General features: G+C 43.6%; 1 protein-coding gene across 9 annotated transcripts in view; it reads right to left on the minus strand.

Annotated features, from left to right (window-relative positions):
- The window catches only part of AAK1 (AP2 associated kinase 1), a 105,848-nt gene that overhangs the window by 34,596 nt on the left and 56,701 nt on the right, over positions 1-14,551 (minus strand). For 6 of the 9 annotated variants that reach the window (XM_082229810.1, XM_082229812.1, XM_082229813.1 and 3 more), the window contains exons 13-17: positions 11,953-12,192; positions 6,596-6,819; positions 5,197-5,354; positions 3,704-3,820; positions 872-961 (exon numbers count right to left, since the gene is read on the minus strand). In XM_082229810.1, coding sequence (XP_082085936.1) covers positions 872-961; positions 3,704-3,820; positions 5,197-5,354; positions 6,596-6,819; positions 11,953-12,192 — 829 coding nt within the window. The remainder of the gene's footprint in view (positions 1-871; positions 962-3,703; positions 3,821-5,196; positions 5,355-6,595; positions 6,820-11,952; positions 12,193-14,551) is intronic. The other 3 variants (XM_082229811.1, XM_082229814.1, XM_082229816.1) reach the window with 1 other exon arrangement.

The raw sequence follows: 14,551 nt of genomic DNA on the forward strand, positions 1-14,551 counted from the left end.
GCTGGGAGGGCTCATCTTCATGAGAAAAAAAAGGGGGGAGGAACTAGTGCCTAGTGCACAGAATTAAAAGCATTACCACACTCTGTAATGACTAATCAAGCAAGACAGCCTGCCATGAGCTTATTTTAAGGAGACTTGGCTCCCTTCCATTCCAAGGCAAGAGAAGATGAATGCTTTGAGCCTGAACTTCTCATTTCTCAGTATTGGAACAGATGCTTTGCCGTCACCTCTGTCCTTCTTGCAGCAGTTACATTTCCATTAACAGTTGCAGCCCATGAGTAGCAAATAAAGCACTATTTAAAAAATAAAAATAAAAGCCAGGTAACACTGGGAACAGATCCCATGAAAACCCACTGATATGAAAGGAGAAGCAGAACAGGGTCCTTTCATCGAATTAATAGATTTAAAAATGTTCAGCTGGTACATATGGATTTATCCATCATTCCCTTATTGCAACACTCCCCACCCCAGTAACTTCTGATGGGTCCCTGAGAGCCTGTCAGGCCAATATTTATAGGTTACCTAAGAGACAACATCCACTAATACATTTTCTACCATGATCTTAAAAGATCAAGGTCAAATGAACCCAATCTACCTTGAACCCAACCCACCCAAGAACCAAGTTAGGACCAGAAGGGTGCTCAGAGGAGCCCCTTTGGTAGCTGCTGTCATCCAGGTGCCTCCAAGAAGCACCCCAAAGCAAACAGGTGACTCTCAAGTCGTACTCTGAATGGTTCAACATAACACACCATCTGAATTCACTTACTGACATTTGTATACAAGGCCACCCAAACAGTCACTTTGGGTGGCAACACCTTTGAGTGGGATCCCTTCTGCTAAATCACATCTTGTTTATGCAAGTCACAGTTACCTGGCGTATCTGATAGTGGAAGAGGAATGAAAGGATCGGGAACAGCCAGAAGTGGAGGGCTAGAGTCCAAGATATCTTTTGTTTTTTCAGCTGGGTGAGCAGCAAGGGGGAAGTTAGGAAAGGAAGGAATGGGGAGAGGGAGGGAGAGAGGACGAGAGAGAGAGAGAGATATGTCAAGCAGAGCACAGGAAGATGCCAAACAGACCAAAGATGCATTGAAAAGCCATTTAATTGCCACATGCATCTGGGGGTACGGCAGTATTACCCTCCCACCCCCATGGGACCCCTCCAGCAATCTGCAGATATTATTCTGCCACTCAACCAAAAGTTTATCAGTGAATTATTGGTGAGTTGATCCAAGATCACAGTAGACCACCCACAGAACCAAAGTAACAACTTTTCTTCCAAGGGTATCAGGTCATTCCACCCTCTCCAAACTCAACAGTTCGCATGGCGAGGATTAATTCATTATTCATATGTTCTGTTAGCCTTGGGGAGGGCTACTGTGTTTCTTTGAGAGTGTCGCAACTGAGTGAAGTCTCTAAGTCAAGATGCATGGCTATACTATATTATTACTCTTATCAACAGCTTTATACCACTATTCATTAAATTTCATAATGGTCTATAAAACCATCCAATAAGAATGGCAAAATCAAATTGATAAAACCCTCAAAAAGCAGAGCAGACGCAAGCAGTGCCAGAAATCAAAGGCCCTCTGAAAAACATTGAACTTCTCCAGGAAGGCTGAGGCTGAATGAACCTCCCTTGGGAAAAAGTTCCAGAGCAATGGGGCTGCTGCACAGAAGACCCTGCTCCGTAAAAAATAGTACAAAACATTAAAACAAATAAACCGATATAAAACAATCCCATATTACCTGCTCATTGCAATGGTTTATCTGGAACTGTCAGGAAGTTCTTCCTAATGTTTAAGATTCCACCTAAACATTAGGAAGAACTTCCTGACAGTAAGAGCTGTTCGACAGTGGAATTTGCTGCCAAGGAGTGTGGTCGAGTCTCCTTCTTTGGAGGTCTTTAAGCAGAGGCTTGACAACCATATGTCAGGAGTGCTCTGATGGTGTTTCCTGCTTGGCAGGGGGTTGGACTTGATGGCCCTTGTGGTCTCTTCCAACTCTATGATTCTATGATTCTATGATTTCTACAGATGATCTTAAATGCAAGGAGACATCCCCTGAGATAATCAGAACTCAAGCAGTTTATGGCTCTAAGTGTCAAAACCAGCACTTTGAATTGTCCCATGATCAAATGGCAGCCAGCGCAGCTGCTTCAGGAGACAAGAGATGAGAAGACTGGCCCACAACTGTCCACAGGCGGACCTCTGAGTTCTGCACTACCTGAAAGCTGGAAGCACGACTCATATTTCAGTGTTGTGGGCCCAACTCTACAGAGGGCCTACCCACAAGAAGTTAAGACTGGCACCACCCGTAACTGAGTTTTTTAGGTGTCTGGTCAAAACTGTTTTATTCAAGTAGACCTTTGCACACTGAATGTTGCTCAGATGTTTCCCTTTTTTCTTTTCTCAAGATTTTAAACTCCTCCTGAAGTTTTAGACTTGGCAGCTTTAATTCATGTTTTAAAATTTGTGCAGTGTATTTTTATTATTTTTTTTTTTTGCTGTGAGACCTACATAGTAAAAAGCAGGATATGTTTTTAATAAATAAATGAAGTTCCCAAACTATCTTCAAAGTCAGCCACACATGCAGCACATTGCAGTTGGACAGCTTTCCCCAAACTGGTGGCTCCTGGAACTCCCACCAGCCCTAGTTGCCATGTTCTGGGATGATGGGAGTCCAAAAGTGTCTAGAGGACAGTGGATTGGGAAAGGCTTAAGTAGCATAATCTTGAAGTCACTCCAGAATTTATGACAACTACCAGGTTTGTGTTTTATGGAGCATCCACCAAAGCTCTAAAAAAAAAAAATCACTTTGGGCCACAGTTGCTGCCTCATCGCATTTAGCATTTAACATGAAAATATAGCAGGTAAAGCACACATTCAGGCTGCTTGCCGACTATTCTTAAAGCCCTGTGCTCTTCTCCAAGGTGGTCTCAGCACACAGCAGGGGCTTCCAGCAGCTCCAGAAACCAGCCAGACTCAATAAAAACCTGATCATACTTCATGAGATTAGAGGCAGGACTGGATTTAGGCTGGTCAGCTTCTCTAAGCCTTCGGAAGGCACCCAGGTTTTAGAAGGAAGCTAATGAACTGTCCACTCCAGATGGAATCAAGTACAGCCCTTCCCGGGTCCCCACTTTTTCCACTTGTTGATTCATCTCTGAAGCAGGTGCTGTCCATACTCAGCTAAGTGAATGAAGAGCCTCACAGCTTGAGGCTGGGTCCTGGCCTAACAACTACCCAGGACCATGAGTCCTCTCCAGGCACAGGATAGATTGGAGTGTGCAGTGCCAACGCCTGTGAATGGCAGGCAGTAATAAGCCTCCCAATTGACCAGGCTTGGTACAAATGCCAAGAACCTAGTCCTTCTGCTTAGCCAACTGGGCAGCAGCTTCTGCCTGAAACACTTCACACTACAGGTCCTGCCCCTTCAGGGAACCTGGGCTGGAGATCTGGATATGGGGGTCACCTGACCCAAACATAGCTGACCGCCTTGCAGCTAAGGCCCTGTGCTCCCCTATCCTCAACCTGGCCAGCCTCATAATGTCTACTTGTAGCCTGCCTTCCATCTCCCCAGATGGCAACTGAAAGGGACACAAGCAGAGTCCAAAATCAGCCTGACAAGCACTGCCTGCTTCCATTGGAAAGACCTTCTGCACTGAATTGTTCGGAGCTGCAAATAACATCCCATCTGGGCATACCTGACACAGGTGCAAGAGGAGAGGAGCCAAACGCATCTGCCTGTGTTGTGGAAGGAGCCGGTTGAAAGCCTGGGATCAGATTCTCTGCTGAGCTACCCAGCTTCTCCGGAAGTTTACCTGAAATTCCAAGGACCTGGTTATTTTTTTATATATTTTATATAATTTGAAATACAATAAGAAACAGCAACAAAATTCTGCCATTTCTTGATGTTAGAACTGGTTTATAATGCATATTAAAGTCTCCAGTCCAATAGGTCTCTCCAGATGTTTCCATGTGTCTGGGGTGGTTCTCTCGATTGTCATGTCTCATATAGGAGATGAATGGATGCCACCTGTGGTGAAAGGATTCATCTTGTTTCTGGCCACCCTGACCTGGCAGGGCAATTTGTTGGACAGAGCAACAGACCATACCTGAACACACCATGAGTCTCTTGACAGGCCTACTGCACAGCGCCAACATTTAGCTCTTTCTAAACAAGCAGCCACCAGCAAAAATGTCAACATTTCCGGATGAGATAAAAGTTGGTTTGATTCATCTATTATTACTAACAAGCCAACAAAGGAGCTGGATTTATCTTTATATTACAAATTAATCAAGGACCTGGTTATTAAGTGCTCTTATGCATCATGAGTTGCTAAGCATATCTTGGAAATATTCCAACCCCCCTGGATATTACTATTATTCATATTTATTGCAAGCCAGAGCTAGACCTGGTTTCTCAGTTTTAAGGATCAGCAACTAAGCCAAACAGAAACTCCACATGTTGCTCCTTCACTCTTACTAGGTTTGTTCCTGATGCTTTTTTGGGGAGGAAACCGGTGCCAGTCTACAATCATAAAAACATGCTAAGGAATAGTCCACACTGAACAGAGTGAGAATACTTCCAAGCAAACAAGCATAGGTTTGCACTGTGACAGAAACAACATAGGGTATGTCTTTTGGTTGCAACTAGGATACTAAGAAATACAACAATTGCATTTAAAAATCTTATGCCGCTGATGGTTCTGACAAAGCATTGAGGATAGTGAACTCTGGCTGGTAGCACAGTATAAACGCAACTGCCAGTGGACTCCCACAACAATGGCCGACATCTGCTGATCACACTATGGATGATTTCAGGGGAAGTCTATTTCAAGTCTATTTCAGGGGAAGTCAGCCGACAATGGTCATATACTGCCACCACAGCTGTTTCCCTCTGTAGCCTCAGAAGCCTGGAAGGTGAAAGTAAAATCAGCAAGTAGAATTATGTTGTGCCAAATTAACATTGAAATATGAAATCTATCAAGTGCAGGGGATGGGACCTCTGCCTGACCGATTATGAGAACTCCAATGGTCTTGATTTAGGCCACTGGACCAAGAGAGCCTTAAAAAAAGCCAGCTTTGGTCTCAAGGAAAAGCCTAGAAAGTTTTGGGAGGCCCTTCATCTTCAACAGCCTAGGCTGCCACAGCTTCCACTCTGAGGGCACTTTAGCCACTACTGGATTGCACTAACCATCACTCAGTTTTGCAAAATCCTTGTTCAGCAGTTCCTCTGCTGTGAGCTTGGAGAAGTTGTCGTCATCAAAAGGGTTCCAGGTAGAGACATCTGGTGGATTGTAGACATTTTGCTGCGATGTCCTGGGGGATCCAGAAGGCGTTGTCGAGGCAGACCTGGAGGAAGCCACCCCGAAAAGGGAACAAAAACAGGACATTCAGTTGCTATCTTTATTTCCCAACGCCATTGCAATGTCTACAGGTGCTGCTGAATGTGTGCTGAATATGCAGCTGGGTAGACTTTGAAGTTCTGTTCAGCTCTGTGAGCCTGAAAATTGTCCACACAGATTCATATAGGCAACTCCCCCCCCCATTTACACGCACACGGGCAAAGCAAAAAGGGACAGAACAAGGTGTTTGAAAGCTTTTCCAATTGTTTCAAATATACAGTGGTACCTCTGGATGCTAACAGGATCCATTCCAGAGCCCTGTTCACATCCTGAAGCGAATGCAACCCGCGTCTGCGCAGGTCGTGATTTGCCACTTCTGCGCATGCGCGTGTCATCATTTTGAGCATCTGCGCATGCGGCGAAACCTGGAAGTAACGCGCTCCATTACTTCCGGGTCGCCACAGAGCGCAACCCAAAAATGCTCAACCCTAAGCTACTTCAACCCGAGGTATGACTGTAACAATTTCACTTAAACATGTGGTGCCTTAGAATGTCACAATACACACCACAAATAGGGGTTGCCTGTACTTTCAACTGGAAACCCAGCCCAGCAGTGAAATTGGTCCACAGGATAGCTCCATATCTCAAAGACAAGCCGTGTGTGTGTGTGTGCACGCACGCACATGCACACACACACACACACACACACACACACACACACCCTTTAGCGTCTCTTCCCCAAACAGAGGCCCAGACAAAAGCCTCTTCGATCATAATAACATACGCTTTAAAAGAGGATTTGACCAATTCATGATGGAGGAGCATAGCAATGATGGCTACGCTCTGCCTCCACAATCAGAGGCAGCCATGCTTCTGAACGCCAGTTTCTGGAAACCCCAGAAAGGGAGGGTGCTCTTCTGCTCGAATCCCCCTTGCAGGCTTCCCACAAGCCTCTGGCTGGTCACTGTGAGAACAGGACTAGATGGGCGATTGGCCTGATCCAGCAAGCTTTTCTGGTGTTCTTATGTTAAGCTTAGTTGCTAGCCCAGGGTTATAAATGCTCCTCTTGCAACTCAAGCACATGCCTCTTTTCGTTCCAAGAGCAACAGCAGGAAGACTATTAGGACATGACGCGAGAAAAGCAGAGAGGCAGGCTGCCCCACATCAGAACAAAACGTAAAGAGAATCAAAATGCACAAAGGGTCATTTAGCAGGAAGAAGAGACCCCCCCCCAAAAAAAATACACACTTGGACTTGTTGAGGCTGGCCTCAGCAGCTGCTGCCTGCAGAAGTTGTGTTGATTTGCTTGCTGGGACCCCAAAGACAGTGCTGTGCGTCACGTCACTCAGGATCCTCCGGTGTCCCGCTCGCTGAGTCTTGGGGGAGGATGGGGGAGTGAGGGAGCCCACCTTCTGTCCCTGGACAGCTGACGGCGGGGTGGTGGGGATCCTTTGATGTCGTGGAGGCGCTTGCTGGGGGGCGGGGGGGGGGAGAGAAAGTTACCGAGTTTATTTCCTTAACCACAGGAGTTGCAAAGCTGTTTCTTAGAAGCAGAAGGGACAACCCAAACTCTTCATTGTGTCCCGGTCGCAAGGAGGAAGGCAAAAGGGAGAGAGGTTAAAAATAGAAGGTAAACCCCTTTCGGGCAAAAATGTAAGAAAGACCCAGAACTTGACTCCCTCAACATGTTATTCAGCCAAACCTAGGAGACCAAGAAGAGAGACCTTCAGGCACACAGCATCTCCAAGCCACAACAGTTCGCTCACAGAAGAGGCAGCATGGTGCAGTGGTTAGTGTGTTGGACTAGGACCTGGGAGACTAGAGTTCAAATTCCCACCCAACCATGAAGTTCACTGGGTGTCCTTGCAGCCTAGCCTACCCCACTGGGTTGTGGTGGGGATTAAATGAGGAGAAGGAGAACCATGGGCACAACTTTGAGCTCCTGGCAGCCCTTCTGTTCCTTTTTTAAAAAATTATCTTTTATTAAATATTACAGGAAAATAAAAAGAAAAAAGAAATAGAAGCAAAAAATCAATACATAACACTGCAAACACATTTGTCTACATATTTTCCAACATGCAGACTAGAAAAGAAAAGAGACGAAAGAAAAAAGAAAAGAAAGAAAGAAAGAAAGAAAGAAAACACTTTTCATAATCAATAATACCAAATTTGTACTTCAATCATTACAATATATAAACCCTAGTTAAAATATTCTAAAAGACTTCCACCGCATTCACCACACGTCTCTTAGTTTCTAGTTCACCTTTACATCTGTTCTTCAGTCACTGCCTTTCCTTAAGTCCTTTCATAGTCCACCAAATCTTTGTGTTCTCTATATTCTTCATAAGCCCTTCTGTTCCATACACTGGAACACTGGCTTGCTTGCCAGACTCAGAAACTGGATTTCTCAGGAGCTCAGCTCCCCCCCCCCGAAAAGCTTCTAAAAATCGTCATGGCTGAAGAAATGTCCAAAATGCTCAAGGGATGACTGCAAGACAGAGCCTCACAGATTCATGTCACACTGACCTGTCTTACAAGGTTGTGGTAAGGACTCTTACTGTTGCTTTATCCTTTTCTATGCTCTCTTTCAATATAAATATTCTCAGCAGGGATTTGAGCCTGGCTCTTTCTGGCCTGCTCCCTTCACCACACTGACTTAACAGAACTTGCAATCCTGAAAATACAGTGGTGCCCCGCAAGACGAATGCCTCGCAAGACGGAAAACCCGCTAGACGAAAGGGTTTTCCGTTTTGGAGGTGCTTCGCAAAACGAATTTCCTATGGGCTTGCTTCGCAAGACGAAAATGTCTTGTGAGTTCCTGCGGGGTTTTTTTCTTTTCCTCCCCCCTTTTTCCCAAGCCGCTAAGCCGCTTATCAGCTGATCCTAAGCCGCTAAGCCGCTTAACAGCTGATCCGCTAAGCTGCTTAACAGCTGATCTGCTAAGCCGCTTATCAACTGATCCGCTAAGCCGCTAATCAGCTGATCTGCTAAGCCCGCTAAGCCGCTAATAGCGCTAATCCGCTAAGCTGCTAATGGGCTTGCTTCACAAGACGAAAAAACCGCAAGACGAAGAGACTCGCGGAATGGATTCTTTTCGTCTTGCGAGGCACCACTGTATAGCTATAATATAAAGAGGAGCAAACAGAATGGGATGTTTTACACCTTTTGGAGGCTTGGGTTATTTTTTTCCATCATATTTCAGCTTCCCCCCCAAATACCGCAACAAATATTAGTTTGAAATGATGCTGTGAATATATTTGTGACAGAAATAACCAACCCTTTTATGTTCACCCAGCCCCATTTTGTTAACATGAATAATGGGGGGGGAGTCCCCCCCCATAATTCTTAATCCTAGAGTGCTCTCTCCAAATCTGCTCCCCAAACCAATAAATCTGGGTATTACAGGAAAAAAATGTGTGGCAAGAATAACCTGGTATAAATACAGTTTCAGCTGGAAGGCATTTACTGCAATTTATTCGTATGCTGTGCATCCTTTTCTTTTAAACAACAACCCTGCCCCCCCCACAACAGTCAAAGCAGCTGCATTTCAGAACAAAAAGAAACAATGAGGAATGATTACACTTGAATAGTAATGAAGTGTGTGTGTGTGTGTGTGTGTGTGCAGCAGGAGAAGGCGGATGTGAAATTTCATTCTCAAGTCTCTGCAGTGATGGGGGATCCCTGGCAAATTTCCACTCCTTTTATACTTTAGGCAGCTGCTCCACTCGCTACAGGGAAAACCCTGGTTCTCATTAAGTGAAAAAGCACTTATTTGGGATGAATGCATACATTATAGTCATCAAACGGAGGATTTATAATGTTTGGTCATGAGTACATTTGAAACAAGCATTGGGATTAAGATGCAAACTCTTCTCCAACTTGCTCGCCCGACAAAAATCCAGAGCAGGAGAAAGGAGCCACTGGGTCACCCATGGGGGGGTTTAAATACCTCAGGATAACCTTAACAGCTGATCTCAAACAACTAAATCAAAGAAATTATAAGCCCCTGCTCAAAATGATAAATAACAAACTCTCAAAATGGAAGTGCACAAGCCTTAGCTGGCTAGCTCATATCACAGCTATAAAAATGCCAATTCTACTAAAATTATCTTTCCTGTTTCAGGTTTTACCAACATACATCTCTCCTGCTATGCTTAAAAAATGGCAAAACAAATTACATTCTTTTACTTCATTAGGAAAAAGAGCCAGACTCAGTCAAAAAATCTTATTTAGACATAGGAATAAAGGGGGGTTAGGAATACTCAATCTTGAACTATACTACGCAGCTTTCCAAATTAAATCATTGATACCTCTCATTAAAGGTAAAGTAGATATTCCATGGATAAAGATAAAAAGATAGAAAGTGGCCACACAAGACTATCAGCACACGCTCTGCCCTTCATGAAGGAACAAGAAAAGGTGGGTAAACCCATTTTCAAAAGTATACTTAATGGCGTGGCAGAATTGGAACTTAGTATTGGCTCCTAGGACTTCACTACTGATGCCTCTGCTACATCACCCCTCATTTAAACATGCAGACAATTATAACCAACTTCTAGATCTTGAAACAAATGGTTTCTATAGAATTAGAGATGTGTTTGTAAAAGCTAAAGCAATTTTAAAAGAGGGCCTGGTGGCAAAGGCGAAAGGCATAAAACGATCCCGGCTACATCTGTATTAACAGATACAGTCCTTTTGAACTTTTGCAAAGTACCGTATTTTTCGCTCTATAACACGCACCCAACCATAACACGCACATAGTTTTTAGAGGAGGAAAATCCGTAGGCATGCCACCCATAGGCATTCCCTCCATAACACGCACAGACATTTCCCCTTACTTTCTAGGAGGAAAAAAGTGAGTGTTATGGTGCAAAAAATACAGTATCTGGAATGAAGGGGTGAGGGCTTGAGACCCCTGACACCTTTTGAATCACTGTGTAACAGACCTAGCCATGAGACAAAAGGGGCATTCTCAATGATATACGGTATTATATCAGAAAGCTTTGCAGGAAACGCGGAAGATATTCGAATGAGATGGGAGACTGACATATGAATTTCAATAAAAGAAAAGGCATGGGAATCAATATGGCAAAATCCATCTTTAAAAACAATTTCGGATCGCCTCCAGGAAATTTCCTTTAAAATTATCTTTCAGAGGCATCGGACCCCCACACGCCTTGCAAAGATAAATCCTTTAAGCTCACCATTATCTTGGAAAGGCTGTAGAGAACGAGGTTCCTATATTCATGTTTGGTGGGAGTGTACCATAACTCATGCCTTTTGGGGGAAAATTTTTAACCTGACCTCCAACATCACTAAAAAATCTATACCTTTTAATTCAGCACTTGCCTTATTATAATTAGATTTGACCCCAAATTCTACCCTTAAACGTAAGAATTATTTTTCTTCCTGTTCACAGAAGCTAGACTAGTTATTGCCCAACAATGGAAGGAAACTTCTAAAATACCAATAGAGGCTTAGGTTAATAACATCTGAAGCACTGCTCTATCAGAACGCCTCACATACCATAGCAGCTAATCAAAGGCATCTCCAAAAAATATACATTTGACACGATTTGGTCTTCCTTTTTCTCTTTAACTGAAGAACAGGGTATTTTAATGCCACCATAATCATAGAGGTGTCTGTGGAAGGGATATAGTGATCAAAAATGTATTGTATTGTAAATGTATTGTAACTTTTGAATATTTTTTGGGGGTTTTTTAAAGGAAAAAGAACTACTATTGCACCCACATGCAGTCTTTGGTGCCAAACCAGACAGTTTTTCCATGTTCACCTTTGAAAGGATGAATCACAGTTTTCTGTTCAGGATTCATTAAGAATCTCCAGAAATTTGATGTGCAGGCAAAATAAGAAAAAAAGGAACCACTGGGTCAGACCTGGCCCAGTTACCAGTGTCTGAGCAAGGATTTCATTCCGGCGCTCTCTCTCTCTCTCATCTGCACTGCCCCACTACATTTGTTGTGCCCCCCTTCTCTGCAGCAAAGTGTTGAATTTCCATCCTTTATCTAATGATTAATCAGGGCTTTTTTCAGCCGGAACTTGCTTGAACTCAGTTCCAGCAACTCTGTTCACGGTGAGTTTTAAGCTGCATAATTATGGCTCTCCAATTCTTGATGGATTATAGCTCCCAGCGGGCCCAGCCAGTAGTCAGGGGATGATGGGAATTGTAGTTCAACAACATGTGAAAGACCACAGATTCCCCATCTCTGGAACACTGTTGTATGAAACACAAAAGCATGGACAGGAAAGGGGACAATATCCTTAGTTGGATCAGCACTAATGCAAATTTCTCTCCACTCTTAAGCATGCTAATTACTCTATTTGATTTATGCTCTACTTGCGATGTTCCATTATGTTCTATAAAGTTACTGCTATTTATTGTTTGTAAGCTGCTTTGAGATTCATTTGAACGAAAAGTGGCACAGAAATCAAATCAGGGTCTTCTGGACGTGGCCACATTCGCTCCTTCCCTGCTCCCCACCAACATGAGAAGTGGGGAGGGGCTGTGGCCCAGCGGCAGAGGATCTGGAAGAAGTAAACAAGCAACACTGCAAAGCCAACCAAAGGTTCCTCCCAACCCTTACCGGATGATCCTGCACAGGGACTGGCTGTGCTGCCACCTGCTGCACCTGCGGTTGGGGCAGGATCTGAGCCGACGGCTTCTGTTGCCCTGCAGCTGCTTTCTGTGGGACGGGCCCCTGTTGTGCCAGCAGTTGCTGCTGCTGCTGCATGTAATTCTGCACAGGCTGCGGTTGCACCCCTTGCTGCGCCACTGGAAACTGTGGCTTCACTGGCGGCTGCGGTGCCTGGGGCGCCACTTGGATCTACAACACAGGAAGCAAGCATTCAGAACCCTTCCTTACGACCAGCTGCAATCGTCTGCATTTCAGCACATGCAATGGAGTAAGAGTGTCTCCCCAAATTCACCTTCCCTTGATACTGGGTTGTTGCAGCAGGCTCTGGGTTGGGCTCCCTCTGAAGATGACTTGGAAACTTCAGTTGGTCCAAAAATACAACAGCAGCCAGATTTCTGACTAGAGTTCCACCTGGATCCCATATAACTCGTTTTGAAACAGCTGCACTGGTTGCCAGTTTATTTCCGGACCTAATTCAAGGTGCTCACATTGGTGTTTAAAGCCCTGAACGACTCAGACCCCAAACACCTGAAAGACCATCTCCTTTCCTACAGAACCTCTCGGGTGCTGAGATCGGCAGAGGGGGACCCCTGGGTAGCTCTTCCGACTTCAGAGGCCTGGTGTGGTTGTGGCCCAGGGGGAGAAAACCTCCTTTGCGGCAGCCCCAAAACTGGAACTCCCTCCTTGCAAAGGTGCGCCCGGCACCTCCATTCCACAGCTTCTGGAGAATGCTGAGGACCCACCTCTTTACCCTGGCTTTAGACAACTTGAGGTGCATGTTTTTAGGACTCAGCTTATTTTTATACAGTGGTGCCCCGCAAGACGAATGCCTCGCAAGATGGAAAACTCGCTAGACGAAAGAGTTTTCCGTTTTGGAGGTGCTTCGCAAAACGAATCTCCTATGGGCTTGCTTCGCAAGACGAAAATGTCTTGCGAGTTCCTGCGGTTTTTTTCCCCTTCCCCCCCTTTTTCTAAGCCGCTAAGCCGCTTATCAGCTGATCCGATAAGCCGATAAGCCGCTAAAAGCCGCTAATAGCACTAATCCGCTAATCCGTCAATGGGCTTGCTTCGCAAGACGAAAAAACCGCTAGACGAAGAGAATCACGGAACGGATTCTTTTCGTCTTGCGAGGCACCACTGTAGTTCTAAGTTGTTTCAAACTGTTTTTAATATTGTGTTTTAATGCTTTAACCTGCCCTGGAACCTTAGGGTGAAGAGTTGGAAATAATAAATCAAACAAACAAACAAACAAGCAAGCAAGCAATATCAAAGTGGTCCAAATGCAGGGCTCACAAAGTACTATATACTTAAGTATTCTTAGTGCATTATATTTGATTTTGTAAATTTGAGCCAATTTTACCGGAGTTAAGTACCATTGGTACACCATTTTCATAAAATTTTCTCTTATTGTGTAACATGCCGTGAACTTAATATCATATTTCCATAATTTACCCCATTGTTCCAGCCGAATCACATATCCTATATCACGTGCCCATTTAATCATAACTTCTTTTACTTCTTCATCCTTTAATTCCCATTCTAATAATAAATTATACATTTTGGATTTTTCTTTTTTGAGTTTTGTAATAATACTTTTTGGAATTTTGATTCCTCTTTTTCAAATCCTATTATTTTATCCTGATTAAATATTTGTGCAATTTGGTGATATTGTAACCATGTAGTACAGTATTGGGTCACCTCTTCATATGGTCTTAATTTTAATTGGCCCTGTTCTTCCTTTAGGAGCTGCTGGTATGTCGCCATTCTTCCTATCATATTTTTCTTTTTAACCGATATTACTTCTAACGGTGAGACCCACCATGGGGTTTTCGGTTCTAACAACCTTCTATATCTCACCCAGACCTTGTATAATGCATTTCTAATTACGTGGTTTAGAAATTCTTTATGTACTGCCACTTTGTTGTAAATTAGATAGGCATGCCAACCGTATCTGTTGTTCCATCCCTCCAAGTCTAAAATGTCACTATTATTTAACTTAATCCAGTCTCTGATCCAACTAAAGCATGCTGCATCGTAATATAGTCTCAGGTCTGGGAGTCCGAAACCTCCCCGCTCTTTTATGTCGGTTAATAATTTATGTTTGATCCGTGGCTTTTTGCCTTGCCATATAAACTTTGTTAGGTCTGTTTTCCATTTTTTAAAACAATCATCTTTACCTATTATGGGAATCATTTGAAAAAGGAACAAGAGTTTTGGTAAAATATTCATTTTAATAGCCGAAATTCTACCCCAAAGTGTTAAATTCAATCTTGTCCAAGTTTCCATTTCTCTTTTTGTTTCTTCCCAAAAAAAATTATAATTATCTTCAAACAAATTTATATTTTTCATTGTTATTTGTTTTCCTAAATATTTCACTTTTTTTACAATTTGTAATCCAAATTTTTCTACCAGTTCCTTTTTCTCTTGATCTCCCATGTTTTTTACCATTAGTTTCGTTTTTTCTTTATTCAAAGCAAAACCTGAGACCCTTCCAAAGTTTCCCATTTTTTCTAGAGCCTTTGCTATGCTTTCCTTTGGGTTTTCCACC

Source organism: Podarcis vaucheri, assembly GCF_965113315.1.
Source record: "Podarcis vaucheri genome assembly, chromosome: 7".
Lineage (NCBI taxonomy): Eukaryota > Metazoa > Chordata > Lepidosauria > Squamata > Lacertidae > Podarcis > Podarcis vaucheri.